Source organism: Salvelinus fontinalis, chromosome 18 (assembly GCF_029448725.1).
Source record: "Salvelinus fontinalis isolate EN_2023a chromosome 18, ASM2944872v1, whole genome shotgun sequence".
In the NCBI taxonomy this organism is placed as follows: Eukaryota; Metazoa; Chordata; class Actinopteri; order Salmoniformes; family Salmonidae; genus Salvelinus; species Salvelinus fontinalis.
In genome coordinates, this window is record NC_074682.1 from 17,313,885 (window position 1) to 17,326,831 (window position 12,947).

The 12,947-nt window shown below is 41.4% G+C and overlaps 2 protein-coding genes, 1 long non-coding RNA gene and 1 other non-coding gene across 5 annotated transcripts in view; 2 read left to right on the forward strand and 2 right to left on the reverse strand.

The window, feature by feature from the left end:
• The window catches only part of LOC129815091 (inter-alpha-trypsin inhibitor heavy chain H3-like), an 18,632-nt gene extending 12,903 nt beyond the window's left edge, over positions 1 to 5,729 (reverse strand). Inside the window, exons 1-3 of one of the 2 annotated variants that reach the window (XR_008753388.1) lie at positions 5,333 to 5,729; positions 2,276 to 2,305; positions 1,879 to 1,902 (exon numbers count right to left, since the gene is read on the reverse strand). Coding sequence is in view for 1 of the 2 variants with exons in the window: in XM_055868449.1 (XP_055724424.1) it covers positions 1,879 to 1,902; positions 2,276 to 2,305; positions 5,333 to 5,434 (156 nt within the window). In the remaining variant the exon portion in view is untranslated. The remainder of the gene's footprint in view (positions 1 to 1,878; positions 1,903 to 2,275; positions 2,306 to 5,332) is intronic. The other variant, XM_055868449.1, reaches the window with a different exon arrangement.
• The window catches only part of LOC129815095 (uncharacterized), a 12,431-nt gene continuing 411 nt past the window's right edge, over positions 928 to 12,947 (forward strand). Inside the window, exons 1-2 of the long non-coding RNA XR_008753389.1 lie at positions 928 to 1,856; positions 10,423 to 10,597. This is a non-coding gene — a long non-coding RNA (uncharacterized LOC129815095). The remainder of the gene's footprint in view (positions 1,857 to 10,422; positions 10,598 to 12,947) is intronic.
• On the reverse strand, positions 9,416 to 12,873 carry LOC129815094 (musculoskeletal embryonic nuclear protein 1-like). The gene is made up of 3 exons (XM_055868455.1): positions 11,486 to 12,873; positions 11,137 to 11,260; positions 9,416 to 10,573 (listed from the first exon to the last, which is right to left on the reverse strand). Exons 1-3 carry the CDS (start codon positions 11,492 to 11,494, stop codon positions 10,467 to 10,469), a joined length of 240 nt encoding a protein of 79 aa, XP_055724430.1. The 5' UTR covers positions 11,495 to 12,873; the 3' UTR covers positions 9,416 to 10,466.
• trnae-cuc (transfer RNA glutamic acid (anticodon CUC)) lies at positions 12,851 to 12,922 on the forward strand. Its single transcript has one exon. It is a non-coding gene; the product is annotated as a tRNA-Glu (tRNA).

The window sequence follows — 12,947 nt, forward strand, 5'->3', positions numbered from 1 at the left end:
TCTTCAACAGAACATTAATATTCTAGAGCAATATTGCCATAATTGGGCCCTGGCAGTAAATTTCCCAAAAACTAAAATCATGATTTTCCAAAAACAAAACAGATGTCAGAAACACAAATATAAATTCACCCTGAACAACACCATCATTGAACACACAAAAAATTACACATACCTTGGTCTGACCATATCTGCATCGGGAAACTTTAATAGGGCAGTGAATGCACTCAAAGAAAAAGCCCGCAGAGCATTGTATGCAATAAAAATGAAATTATTCAAAATCAACACCCCAATTAGAAGTTGGACCAAAATATTTGACAGTGGAATCCTACCAATAGCTCTTTATGGAAGTGAGGTTTGGGGGCCACTCAATAAACTGGACTTTAAAATGTGGGACAAACATCCAATTGAAGCCCTACATGCAGAATTCTGTCGGAAAATCATACAAGTCCAGAGAAATACACCAACTAATGCATGTAGGGCAGAATTGGGCCGCTTTCCAGTAATAGTGAAAATACAGAAAAGATCATAAAAATTTTGGCTACATCTAAATTCAAGTCCAAATTCGAGTCTGCAATTTAAAGCACTTCAAACCCAAGAGCTGAGCCCAGAAACGAGCCCTCTCAGTCAGCTGGTGTTGGACCTAACCAACCAAGCTGACACCAGCACTGCTTCAAAAGAAAGATCATGAACCAATCAAAGGACTCATACATACAACATTGGAAAAACGAAACAAAATCCCAAAGCCGACTAAATTGCTATCTGACCCTAAACAGAGAATATGAACTGGCTGAATATCTCTACTCTGTCAGAGATACGAAGCAGAGACAGATCCTTACCAAGTACAGGCTGAGTGACCACCGATTGGCAATAGAAACCGGCAGACATAAAAAGACATGGCTACCCAAAGAGGAGCGTGTATTTGGTCACTGCACGACAGGGGAGGTAGAAACAGAGATGCACTTTCTCCTTTACTGTGATAAATATTCCTCACCAAGAGATTCATTATTCACAGAAATGACTACATTTATTCCAAATTTTAACTTATTAAACCCAGAGGAAAAACAAAAAATACTCATGGGCGAAGGAGCAATGGCTCCTCTTGCAGCCAAATATGTATTTGCCTGCCATAGCCTGAGGGACACTGAATAATAACATCTGCATAGTAAGCAGTAACTTACTTATTATGACTGTTATTGTTATTACTGTTATTGTTATTACTATTATTATTGTTGTTTATCATTCCAAATAGTAGTGGTATGGGTGGTAATGGTAATGATAGCAGTTTAATGATGGTGGTGGTGGTAGTGGTGGTAATGATGATAGTAGTTGTAGTACTGATGTAATGGTGAAGATGACCGTTATTTAGTTATAAGTTAGTTATAGTTAAAAATATATATTTTTTATTACAATGTATATTGTATACATTGTTGCTTTGGCAATAGTGACACAATGTTTTTCATGCCAATAAAGCAGCTTGAATTTGAATTTGAGAGAGGAAGAGAGAGAGATAGAGAGAGAGGAAGAGAGACAGGGAGAGAGTGAAAGAAAGAAGAAAGAAACAGAAGGGTTTTGAAATGTTTGCTTGTGTGAGTAATGACTGTCTAATGTGCCTATAAAACGTTCACATACTTTCTTAAAACGTATTTTCCTGTTACAGCTGAATAGTGTGAAGTAAGCTGCATTGACTACACGATTACTGCCAAAACAAATGATTACCGCTGTACTCTTGTGAAAAACATTAACTCAGTGTTTCCAGTAAAACGACTAGATGAGTCCATCTGGGTGAGCAAAGGCACGGATTTCTAGTGTTGAAGATAGTGGTGGCGGTGCATCATCATCATCCTCACAAATAGAACGTAAATATTCTGATTTCCTTACCTCCGCATTATCTGTACTTCTTTTCTGTAAAAAAAGAATAACATTCTTTTTTTATAAAATGAGTTTTTTACAGAGTACACTGTACGACTTAGACATGTTTTACTTTTCAAGTGGCTGAAACTTCTAGGTGCCAATGATACTGCTGTATTTACTGAAATAGAGAGGAGGGTAACCGTGGCAAAGAGCAAAGGATTTCCTCAAATATTTACTCAACCACTTTCTCAAAGATCTGTTTTTGGGAAAAATACAAATAACAATATATTCATCAGATTCATCAGGTATCATCAGATGCACCACTGGGTGTTCAAGTAGAAGTCTGACGGATTCTGCAACAGATTCCTGTTTTGGATTTGTGTCAGACAGTACAGTTTATGTCGATGCTGAGCTACCGTGATACCTTTAGTAGCCGTGTAGCACCATCAGAGCCCTGGGATACAAAGCACAAGGGAGAAGTTTGAATTTAGGGTCAGAATGTCAATGTAATTTAACATCTCACAGTCTAATTCATTGTAAAGCATATACATATTGGCATGAATATAAATTGATTAATGTACACAGACGCATGCACAGACACCCACACCCACATACACAAAAGTAGACGAGGTATGAATCAAAGTAGAGATGTGTTAACAGAAAAGTAGATACGGTACAGATACATATAAGTAAATAGAGTACCAGAGACAGTATTGCCGGAGGTGTGAGATGTAGTAACAGTAGAGTATAGCAGGAGGTGTGAGATGTAGTAACAGTAGAGTATAGCAGGAGGGGTGAGATGTAGTAACAGTAGAGTATAGCAGGAGGGGAGAGATGTAGTAACAGTAGATAATAGCAGGATGGGGAGAGATGTAGTAACAGTAGAGTATAGCAGGAGGGAGGAGATGTAGTAACAGTAGAGTATAGCAGGAGGTAAGAGATGTAGTAACAGTAGAGTATAGCAGGAGGGAGGAGATGTAGTAACAGTAGAGTATAGCAGGAGGGGTGAGATGTAGTAACAGTAGAGTATAGCAGGAGGGGTGAGATGTAGTAACAGTAGAGTATAGCAGGAGGTGTGAGATGTAGTAACAGTAGAGTATAGCAGGAGGTGTGAGATGTAGTAACAGTAGAGTATAGCCGGAGGGGATAGATGTAGTAACAGTAGATAATAGCAGGATGGGGAGAGATGTAGTAACAGTATAGTATAGCAGGAGGGGTGAGATGTAGTAACAGTAGAGTATAGCAGGAGGGGAGAGATGTAGTAACAGTAGAGTATAGCAAGAGGGGTGAGATGTAGTAACAGTAGAGTATAGCAGGAGGGGTGAGATGTAGTAACAGTAGAGTATAGCAGGAGGGGAGAGATGTAGTAACAGTAGAGTATAGCAAGAGGGGAGAGATGTAGTAACAGTAGAGTATAGCAGGAGGGGTGAGATGTAGTAACAGTAGAGTATAGCAGGAGGTAAGAGATGTAGTAACAGTAGATAATAGCAGGAGGTAAGAGATGTAGTAACAGTAGAGTATAGCAGGAGGGGAGAGATGTAGTAACAGTAGAGTATAGCAGGAGGGAGGAGGTGTAGTAACAGTAGAGTATAGCAGGAGGTGAGAGATGTAGTAACAGTAGAGAATAGCAGGAGGTGTGAGATGTAGTAACAGTAGAGTATAGCCGGAGGGGTGAGATGTAGTAACAGTAGATAATAGCAGGATGGGGAGAGATGTAGTAACAGTAGAGTATAGCAGGAGGTAAGAGATGTAGTAACAGTATAGTATAGCAGGAGGTAAGAGATGTAGTAACAGTAGAGTATAGCAGGAGGGAAGAGATGTAGTAACAGTAGAGTATAGCAGGAGGGGAGAGATGTAGTAACAGTAGAGTATAGCAGGAGGGGTGAGATGTAGTATCAGTAGAGTATAGCAGGAGGGGTGAGATGTAGTAACAGTAGAGTATAGCAGGAGGGGAGAGATGTAGTAACAGTAGAGTATAGCAGGAGGTGTGAGATGTAGTAACAGTAGAGTATAGCAGGAGGTAAGAGATGCAGTAACAGTAGAGTATAGCAGGAGGGAAGAGATGCAGTAACAGTATAGTATAGCAGGAGGTAAGAGATGTAGTAACAGTAGAGTATAGCAGGAGGGAAGAGATGTAGTAACAGTAGAGTATAGCAGGAGGGGAGAGATGTAGTAACAGTAGAGTATAGCAGGAGGGGTGAGATGTAGTATCAGTAGAGTATAGCAGGAGGGGTGAGATGTAGTAACAGTAGAGTATAGCAGGAGGGGAGAGATGTAGTAACAGTAGAGTATAGCAGGAGGGGAGAGATGTAGTAACAGTAGAGTATAGCAGGAGGTAAGAGATGCAGTAACAGTAGAGTATAGCAGGAGGTAAGAGATGCAGTAACAGTAGAGTATAGCTGGAGGGGAGAGATGTAGTAACAGTAGAGTATAGCAGGAGGTAAGAGATGCAGTAACAGTAGAGTATAGCAGGAGGGAAGAGATGTAGTAACAGTAGAGTATAGCAGGATGGGGAGAGATGTAGTAACAGTAGAGTATAGCAGGATGGGGAGAGATGTAGTAACAGTAGAGTATAGCAGGAGGGGTGAGATGTAGTAACAGTAGAGTATAGCAGGAGGGGAGAAATGTAGTAACCGTAGAGTATAGCAGGAGGTGTGAGATGTAGTAACAGTAGAGTATAGCAGGAGGAGTGAGATGTAGTAACAGTAGAGTATAGCAGGAGGAGTGAGATGACAGCAGGGGAGAGATGTATTAACAGTAGAGAATAGCAGGAGGGGTGAGATGTAGTAACAGTAGAGTATAGCAGGAGGGAAGAGATGTAGTAACAGTAGAGTATAGCATGAGGGGAGAGATGTAGTAACAGTAGAGTATAGCTGGAGGGGAGAGATGTAGTAACAGTAGAATACAGCAGGAGTGGTGAGATGTAGTAACAGTAGAGTATAGCATGAGGGGAGAGATGTAGTAACAGTAGAGTATAGCTGGAGGGGAGAGATGTAGTAACAGTAGAATACAGCAGGAGTGGTGAGATGTAGTAATAGTAGAGTATAGAAAGAGGGGAGAGATGTAGTAACAGTAGAGTATAGCAGGAGGTAAGAGATGTAGTAACAGGAGAGAATAGCAGGAGGGGAGAGATGTAGTAACAGTAGAATACAGCAGGAGGGGTGAGATGTAACAGTAGAGTAAATACTACAGATGTTGGATCTTAATTTGAGCCATATTGCTACAGCAGGAAAATAATCCCGCAGAAACAGGAAATGTAAATTATTATGTGGATTGTAATTCATGGACATTTTTGTAGGAGTTGATTTTTCTTAAGGGAAAATCAAGTCTGACATTTCAAAGTGGAAATTGTAAACTTCCAAAGCCTTTTTAAACCTCACATTCAATACAAGTTTAACATGTCCTGCAGTGCAGTAAGTCCTCCTGCAACAGGGGGATCAAATTGAGAACCTGCATTTTTATAGTAACAATGGAGAGTCACCTGTGGTGTGGAGGCATCCTGTGAGATAACCAGAGCTCCATGCGACAGAGGCGGGAGAAAGACACATCCCAAGAGCAGCAGCACAGTCCACACTCCAGACATGACCAAACTGCAGCTGAACACTGACTTCACTGCTTAGAAAACTCAACTCTTTCCTACCGCCCAGCTCAAAGGAGAAGTGGCAGAGTGTGTGTGTTTGTCTGCTTTTATACTGGAGCAACGACCAGAAGACCTTACCTCAGCGTGGCAGGAGGCCCGAGGTGTGTGTAGGTCTGTGTTCTTGTATGCCTCTAGGGATGTATGTGAGCATGTTTACATATATTTGTTAGTCTATCTGTCCACATAGCCTACTCTCTCTACCTACTGTAGTAGAAAAAAAGCAACTGAACATTTGATGTTGCTTTTTATTCTGACTGCGTGGAATCTGGTAAGCACAAAAAGTAAATAAGTTAGTTTTTGTAAGAGCTGTTATGCAACAAGTATGGACTTCATTCTATCGGTCAATATAACACCAGGTTACTTCAACCTCTGCTTGTCCATTGTTTGTTAGTTCTGTTGACAAACAAAGTTTCTGAGAAGGCTCTATCCTAACTGGTCAGTGGAGTGGCCTTTGACCAGAGTCGTTTTTTCTCCACTCTGTGCATATTCCTTTGCATGCCAATGGCCTATTCCCAGAATACATTGCAATTCAGCAAAACTAAAATCAATACACACCGCAGTCCTGTATTCACCACCCATTCCTGTCCTTCTCTTTGGCTCACACATTGCTCCCACTGGTACAGTATTGTATGTGTGTTCCTGTTCTCACTCATTACCAGAGAAGTGTGTACATACAAGTACAGTAGGTATATGTTCCCTCACTGAGGGTTGATTGCAAAATGCTAAGAAAATTAGTAATTTTGCCGACTCATGGAGGGTAGAGCTGGAGAGAGAGATATATTTGGACACCATATCAAGGAGGGCTCTGTGTGCCCGATACTGAAGCTTCATTCAGACCAGAGGAGTAGACTAATAATCTTGCTAGATGTACTCAAGCTTTTCTGAATTGAGCAAGTTTCAGTTAGTTACACAATCCAGATCAGGCTTCATCCATGTTACGAAGGTAGATATTGATCGTGCACCCGCCACACTTGTAACTGTGTGTGCATGTCGCATATGGCTAGTCGAATGCCAAACTCTTCATTGAGACAATGTTGAAACTTAATTCCTGGGCGAGTCAGTGACCCATTTTTTTTATTGATGCCGAAATCAAAATGAAAGAAAAGTCAACATGCAAATTCATCAGGCTTTGTTGTGAAATGGCCACATAGAAGTGCTGTCTTTCTTCGCATATTGTTAATTTGGTGCGGTTATCAATGCACAAATCCCCTTTTTTCCCCACTACTCAGTGGTGTGTACTCATGGGTGCCAAGAGAAACTAGTCTTCCGCAAAAAAAATTGACCAAGAAAAAATTACAACATAAAATATATTTTGTCTCTCGGTGTTTCATCATTTTCCTTCAATTCGAAAGCATCCGAGCAACCTAAACAGCAGCCATCTGTCTCTCTACGTGTAGGCCATCTATCTGATGCTGTCTGGTCCAAACGAGTGTGACGACCCTCCCACTCTGTCTTCCGAATTCTCTCTCTTTGCTCTTGTTTTCCTTATTAGGATGTCGGTGGGCGTAGCCGGGAGGGTCGTCAGCAAAATGGGACACACCTGGGCCCGGTTGTGTCCCGGGATAAATACACCTTTTTCCTATTCATTGATGAGACTCTCTCCCTGCAGACACACTGTTTTATTTTGGTTTGTTTGGGCATCTTTCAACACTCCTCACATCTATACACGCAACCACTCCCTTACACACACCATTGTAAATTGTATATACAGTTGAAGTCGGAAGTTTACATACACTTAGGTTGGAGTCATTAAAACTCGTTTTTCAACCACTCCACAAATTTCTTGTTAACAAACTATAGTTTTGGTGAGTCGGTTAGGACATCTACTTTGTGCATGACAAGTAATTTTTCCAACAATTGTTTACAGACAGATTATTTCACTTATCACAAGTCCAGTGGGTGAGAAGTTGACTGTGCCTTTAAACAGCTTGGAAAATTCCAGAAAATGATATCATGGCTTTAGAAGCTTCTGATAGGCTAATTGACATCATGAGTCAATTGGAGGTGTACCTGTGGATGTATTTCAAGGCCTACCTTCAAACTCAGTGCCTCTTTGCTTGACATCATGGTAAAATCAAAAGAAATCAGCCAAGGCCTCAGAAAAGAAATTTCAGACCTCCACAAGTCTGGTTCATCCTTGAGAGCAATTTCCAAACGCCTGAAGGTACCACGTTCATCTGTACAAACAATAGTACGCAAGTATAAACCCCATGGGACCACGCAGCTGTCATACCGCTCAGGAAGGAGATGCGTTCTGCCTCCTAGAGATTAACGTAGTTTGGTGCGAAAAGTGCAAATCAATCCCAGAACAACAGCAAAAGGACCTTGTGAAGATGCTGGAGGAAACATGTACAAAAGTATCTATATCCACAGTAAAAACGAGTCCTATATCGACATGACCTGAAAGGCCGCTCAGCAAGGAAGAAGCCACAGCTCCAAAACCGCCATAAAAATGCCAGACTACGGTTTGCAACTGCACATGGGGACAAAGATCGTACTTTTTGGAGAAAGGTCCTCTGGTCTGATGAAACAAAAATATGGCCATAATGACCATCGTCATGTTTAGAGGAAAAAGGGGGATGCTTGCAAGCTGAAGAACACCATCCCAACCGTGAAGCACGGGTGTGGCAGCATCATGTTGTGAGGGTGCTTTGCTTCAGGAGGGACTGGTGCACTTCATAAAATAGATGGCATCATGAGGAAGGAAAATGATGTGGATATATTAAAGCAACATCTCAAGACATCAGTCAGGAAGTTAAAGCTTGGTCGCAAATGGGCCTTCCAAATGGACAATGACCCCAAGCATACTTCCAAAGTTGTGGCAAAATGGCTTAAGGACAACATGGTCAAGCTATATTTTATTTGACTAGCGGCACCACTCGGTGGTTCTAAATCAATTGTTGTTTAGTGTCAAATAGTTGTTTAAAGTCAAACATTAACTTGGCTGACCACTCTGTAGGTCATGTCTGTTACTGTACATGCAATATGCTTTGTGGACTTCACAGGACAGAGGTTGCTATCCGGTTTTGTGATAAAACAAAGGTGTGGTTTTATTCTATTACCATCTTCTTGTCTCTGCCTTTAGGCCTATATATCACGGTCGCAAAGCATATGAATTAACAGGTTATAGAGCAAACAATGCAATTATCACAACACAGTTGTAATATGGCTATCGATAAAATTGTAATAAGTCATACAAGTTTCAAATGCATCCTGTCATTACTAATTACTTTGTGTGATATTGCATTTCAATACTATAATTTTTCAACTCACATTTGATTAATAAAATATTTAAAATCAGTCATCTGCCCCAAATATGTTTCAGGAGAATGAAGGGATGATGGTGCACTCTTTACGGCAATTGCTAGAGGGAACCTAATATGATTGGTCCTTAACTTAGGCTGCTCCGGGGCAGGTTAGTTCTGAAGGATTCGTTGCCATATACATTTAGCAGGTTGGCATGTCATGAAGCTTGTGCTGGAGGCAGCTCTGCAGAGTGGTCACTAATTGGCACAGCCACAGTCATAAAACCTGATTTTAAACCTCACACACAGCTAACCTTAATGCCTAACCATACATTTTTATGATGGCCAATTTTGACTTTGCAGCTAGCCCATCTAGCATTTAGTTCTGCCTCCAGTGTAAGATTCATTACAATAAACGTCAACCTGTAGAAATTTGCCTGTCTTAAAGGTGAGTCACTTTCGTGTCACCAGATCCCGAGTTGAACTCAGAGCTGACCAAAGTTAGCTCACTAACTACTCTGTCTAGATTCAAGCCAGATCCGGCCCGTATGTTTGACACCCCTACTTTTACATGACTTTGTCCACGTGTTTAAGACGCTAATCTTGTAGTAACAACATTGTAGTGTAGTAATGCTGTGACATTGCAATATTTTTTAACACTCCAAACAATGGGATATGGAAGTATGGAAGTCATTCATTTGTTTATAAAAACATAAGACAAATATTTCAGCATTTACAATTTGAGCAACTTCATAGTAAGGTCAACCTGAACATGAAAAAAATAGCTTATTTCCTAATTAAAAACTTTCATATTTAGCGAAAATATTTACCATATTTTCACTACACCCGCAATAACATCTGCAAAATATGTGACCAATAAAATTCTATTTGAATGTGTGTATTTTGAAGTAAAGACTACATTTGGCCTTTATATTTGCCAAATTTAATGTTACTACAAGTAGGCTACAAAGTCTCAAAATAAGTATTTTCAGTCAACCATATTTCATAGCTTTTGGCAATGGCTCACAGAACTTGTTTTGGTACTCACATCTGTCCCTCTGTTTCTGACCAAGTCGGAAGGTTAATGAAACACATTTTTGTCCTTTGATTGCTAGTATAGAATTCTGCAGTCTGGTGAAGATAGAATGCTGATTTGGACAGGCAGTGTCACATCTGTAATGTTTTTGAGGAAAGGTTGTTATTGTGGACATGTTTTGAGTATGATTGTATGCAAACTTTCTGTGCAAAGCTAACTTCATCAAGGGCTTATGTGATGTATAACTGGTTTCCTTTCTCTCTCTAGGTACTCGTTCTAAGCGTAACGAATGTGACCGCTACGGACAAGTCATAACATGATCAATGACTCACTAGTCAGCATTGCTGCGTAACGCAATCATGATATCAAGTAGAAATGTAAGTGCTAAGTCAACTCTGTGAGACATTTTGTTTCCCATTGTGTGTGCAAATATCACATCCATAATGCTGGAATTGCCCTTGAAATTCTCAATCATAAACAGTCATCATACAGTATGAACAAACCCTACTATGAACAACCTGCTCAAAATGAGATGGGCCTATTTCCGTGCTGAAAATGGAAAAACAGGTATCAAGCCATTTAATAACAGCAAGGTTTGGCTTCTTCATTGCCATTTGTCCATTGATGCGTCTGTCCCATCTCTCCTCTAGACTCTAGCGCAGTGATGATAGCCAACACTCCACACTGGACGGCTCTACTTGCCAAAGATGCTGGCTCCTGGGGCTTTAGGCTTCTCCAGTACCGTCTCTCCTCCAGACTTCACCCCACTGAACACTGAGGGAGCCACCTTTCCCATACGCTCTGTGGATGGACAGAGACAAGGCTGTGAGCAAAGATAGTGCTTGGCACGCCACACTACCACAGAAACATGACACAATATACACACACTGACAAATCTATATACTGAAATGTGTCTATAACCTTTAGAAGTGCTGTAGTTGTTGTATTTTATCCTCCTTTCTAGTTATCTTGCCAACAACTATATATACCCTTGGTCTTACAGACTGACTATACAAGATTCAGTCTCTATAGAAGGAGTGGAAACTTTGTCACTACCTCAATCCGAGCTGGGCTCGGGCCAAATACATGCCAGAGTTCAGAGATAACATTCTAAAAAGTATAACCGAGCTCACGTCTCACTTGACTGTGTAACTTTACTCCCCCTGATATGTTCCCTACACTAGTGTCTACAACTAGTGAAAGTGATTAATTACTTATATTTGACACACAAGTAGAAAAAAATGTTAGGCAAGCAACAGTACTATAGGTACTGAGTCTGTAGAGCCAGAATGGAAACCTACAATAGTGCCAATGTGTAAAACACTGTTCCGATGACACACTGGAGTGGTAAAGCTCCTACTCACCACACTCTACCATGACTTCATAGGTCTTACTCTTGGGCTCGCCCTTTAGCCCCAGTTTGCTGCGGGCTCCTTTCAAGTCCTCCTCCTTCATCACAGGACGCTTCTTCTTCTTCACCTCAACGGGCTATGAAGGGCAGGAAAGAATGGAGGTTAAAGACAGGGCAAAATCTCACACCTTTCCCTGATCCTACAACGCTCCCTCTGATTTGTCTCAATCTTTCTATTCTAAAGTAAACATTGTGGAATCCTTAACATAGGAAATAATATGGAAATGTAGCTATCATCAAAAACAGTGACACATAGTTGATACAGTAGGTCAGTACAGTAGGATACAGGGAAGTTGGCTTACCTGAGACATGGTGTATGGGTTGTGTCTTAATCCCAGAGTTCTAGTCACTGGAGCTGTGTGCGCACGTTGGTGTGTCTGGACTGCTCCTCTCTGTCCAGTCCATTATATTTATACCCCCAGATCCTCAGGGGGCTATTCTCTCTTATTGACCCTGTGAGTGAGTCAGTGGACCCCCACCCTCTTTCTATTCCTCTCTCGCTCTATGACCATTATCAGGGTGTATTATTAAGTCTGACGTGAGTGATCGTGCAGCTGGAACGGGTCTTCCTTCGTTTACGATGTGGTTACAGCGAACAGCTGAGGGAACAAGAAACAAATAGCCCTTTCCCCACAACATTCTGCTAGGAGTGATTCCAAGGAACAGAAATAACTCTGGGAAGCCACGCTAGTCCCTAGTGGTCAGGATTCAGCACTCACCACTGTGGCCTGGGTTTGATTCCCAGGCAGGGAATGTCCTTTTGGGCCTCATTGAATGCACTTCAGCTCAACTGGCAGAACACATTAGATAAATTCAACATGACAAAGTAACTACTAACCCCATAACAGGCCTACACCCAACTGCACAATACAAAGAAAACAGTTTTATTGTCACATACACCAGACTGGTGCAGTAAAATGTGTTTTACAGGGTCAGTCATAGTATGGCACCCCTGGAGCAAATTAGGGTTAAGTGCCTTGCTCAATGGCACGTCAGCATATTTTTCACACATTGTCAGCTCAACTATTCAAACCAGCGACCTTTCGGTTACTCTCTAACCGCTAGTCTACAGGCAGAGTTCTTCTTCCATCACATTAAACCTGAGGTCAAAAGTACTTTTCTGAATGGATTACCTAAAGGTATAGAGATTTTGCAGACAACACTTGGTCATACAATTTCGACTTCACCCCGAGAGGGGGCAAGACCATACATATCACAGGGAGACTAGTGAGTCAACCTTTCTGTTTGGGAGAAAAGCCAACGCTTGCCTGTCAACATGTGTCTGTGTGCAGTCAAATGGCAAGCGAGTCAGGACAAGAGGCAAAAAGTGTTTGAGAGCCAGGCTTGTGTGTCAATAATAGTTTGAGTCATTTTGAATACTTGAAAAGTCTGTAGTGAGGAGTCTATTTGTGGATACTGAGACATTACTCTTGGAGTCAGTGTACTCCTCTATGGGAAGAAATAGGTCCTCACTCAGTGCTGTATGTCTCACTGCACCTGTTACTGTTTACTGAGGGCCCACTCTGTCACTGTGAAAATGTGTACCCTGTTGGCAGTCTAGAGTATTACGAAGACCTATGATCTCAGAGACTGTCATATAACTCTCATTGTCCACCCGCTCCATTCCAAGAGACTTATTACTACAAATCATTCTATGCTCTGGCAGCTCCCTGGTGGTCTAGTGGTTAGGATTCGGCGCTCTCACCGCCGCGGCCCGGGTTCGATTCCCGGTCAGGGAACACACGTTTTTTAAAACCCTGCTAC

Excerpts from the sequence above, each read along its gene's own strand:
- LOC129815094 (XM_055868455.1), bottom strand. Across the intron at positions 10,574-11,136 it reads TGAAGTCATGGTAGAGTGTG|AGCGTATGGGAAAGGTGGCT; the intron begins GTGAGTAGGAGC and ends GTCCATCCACAG.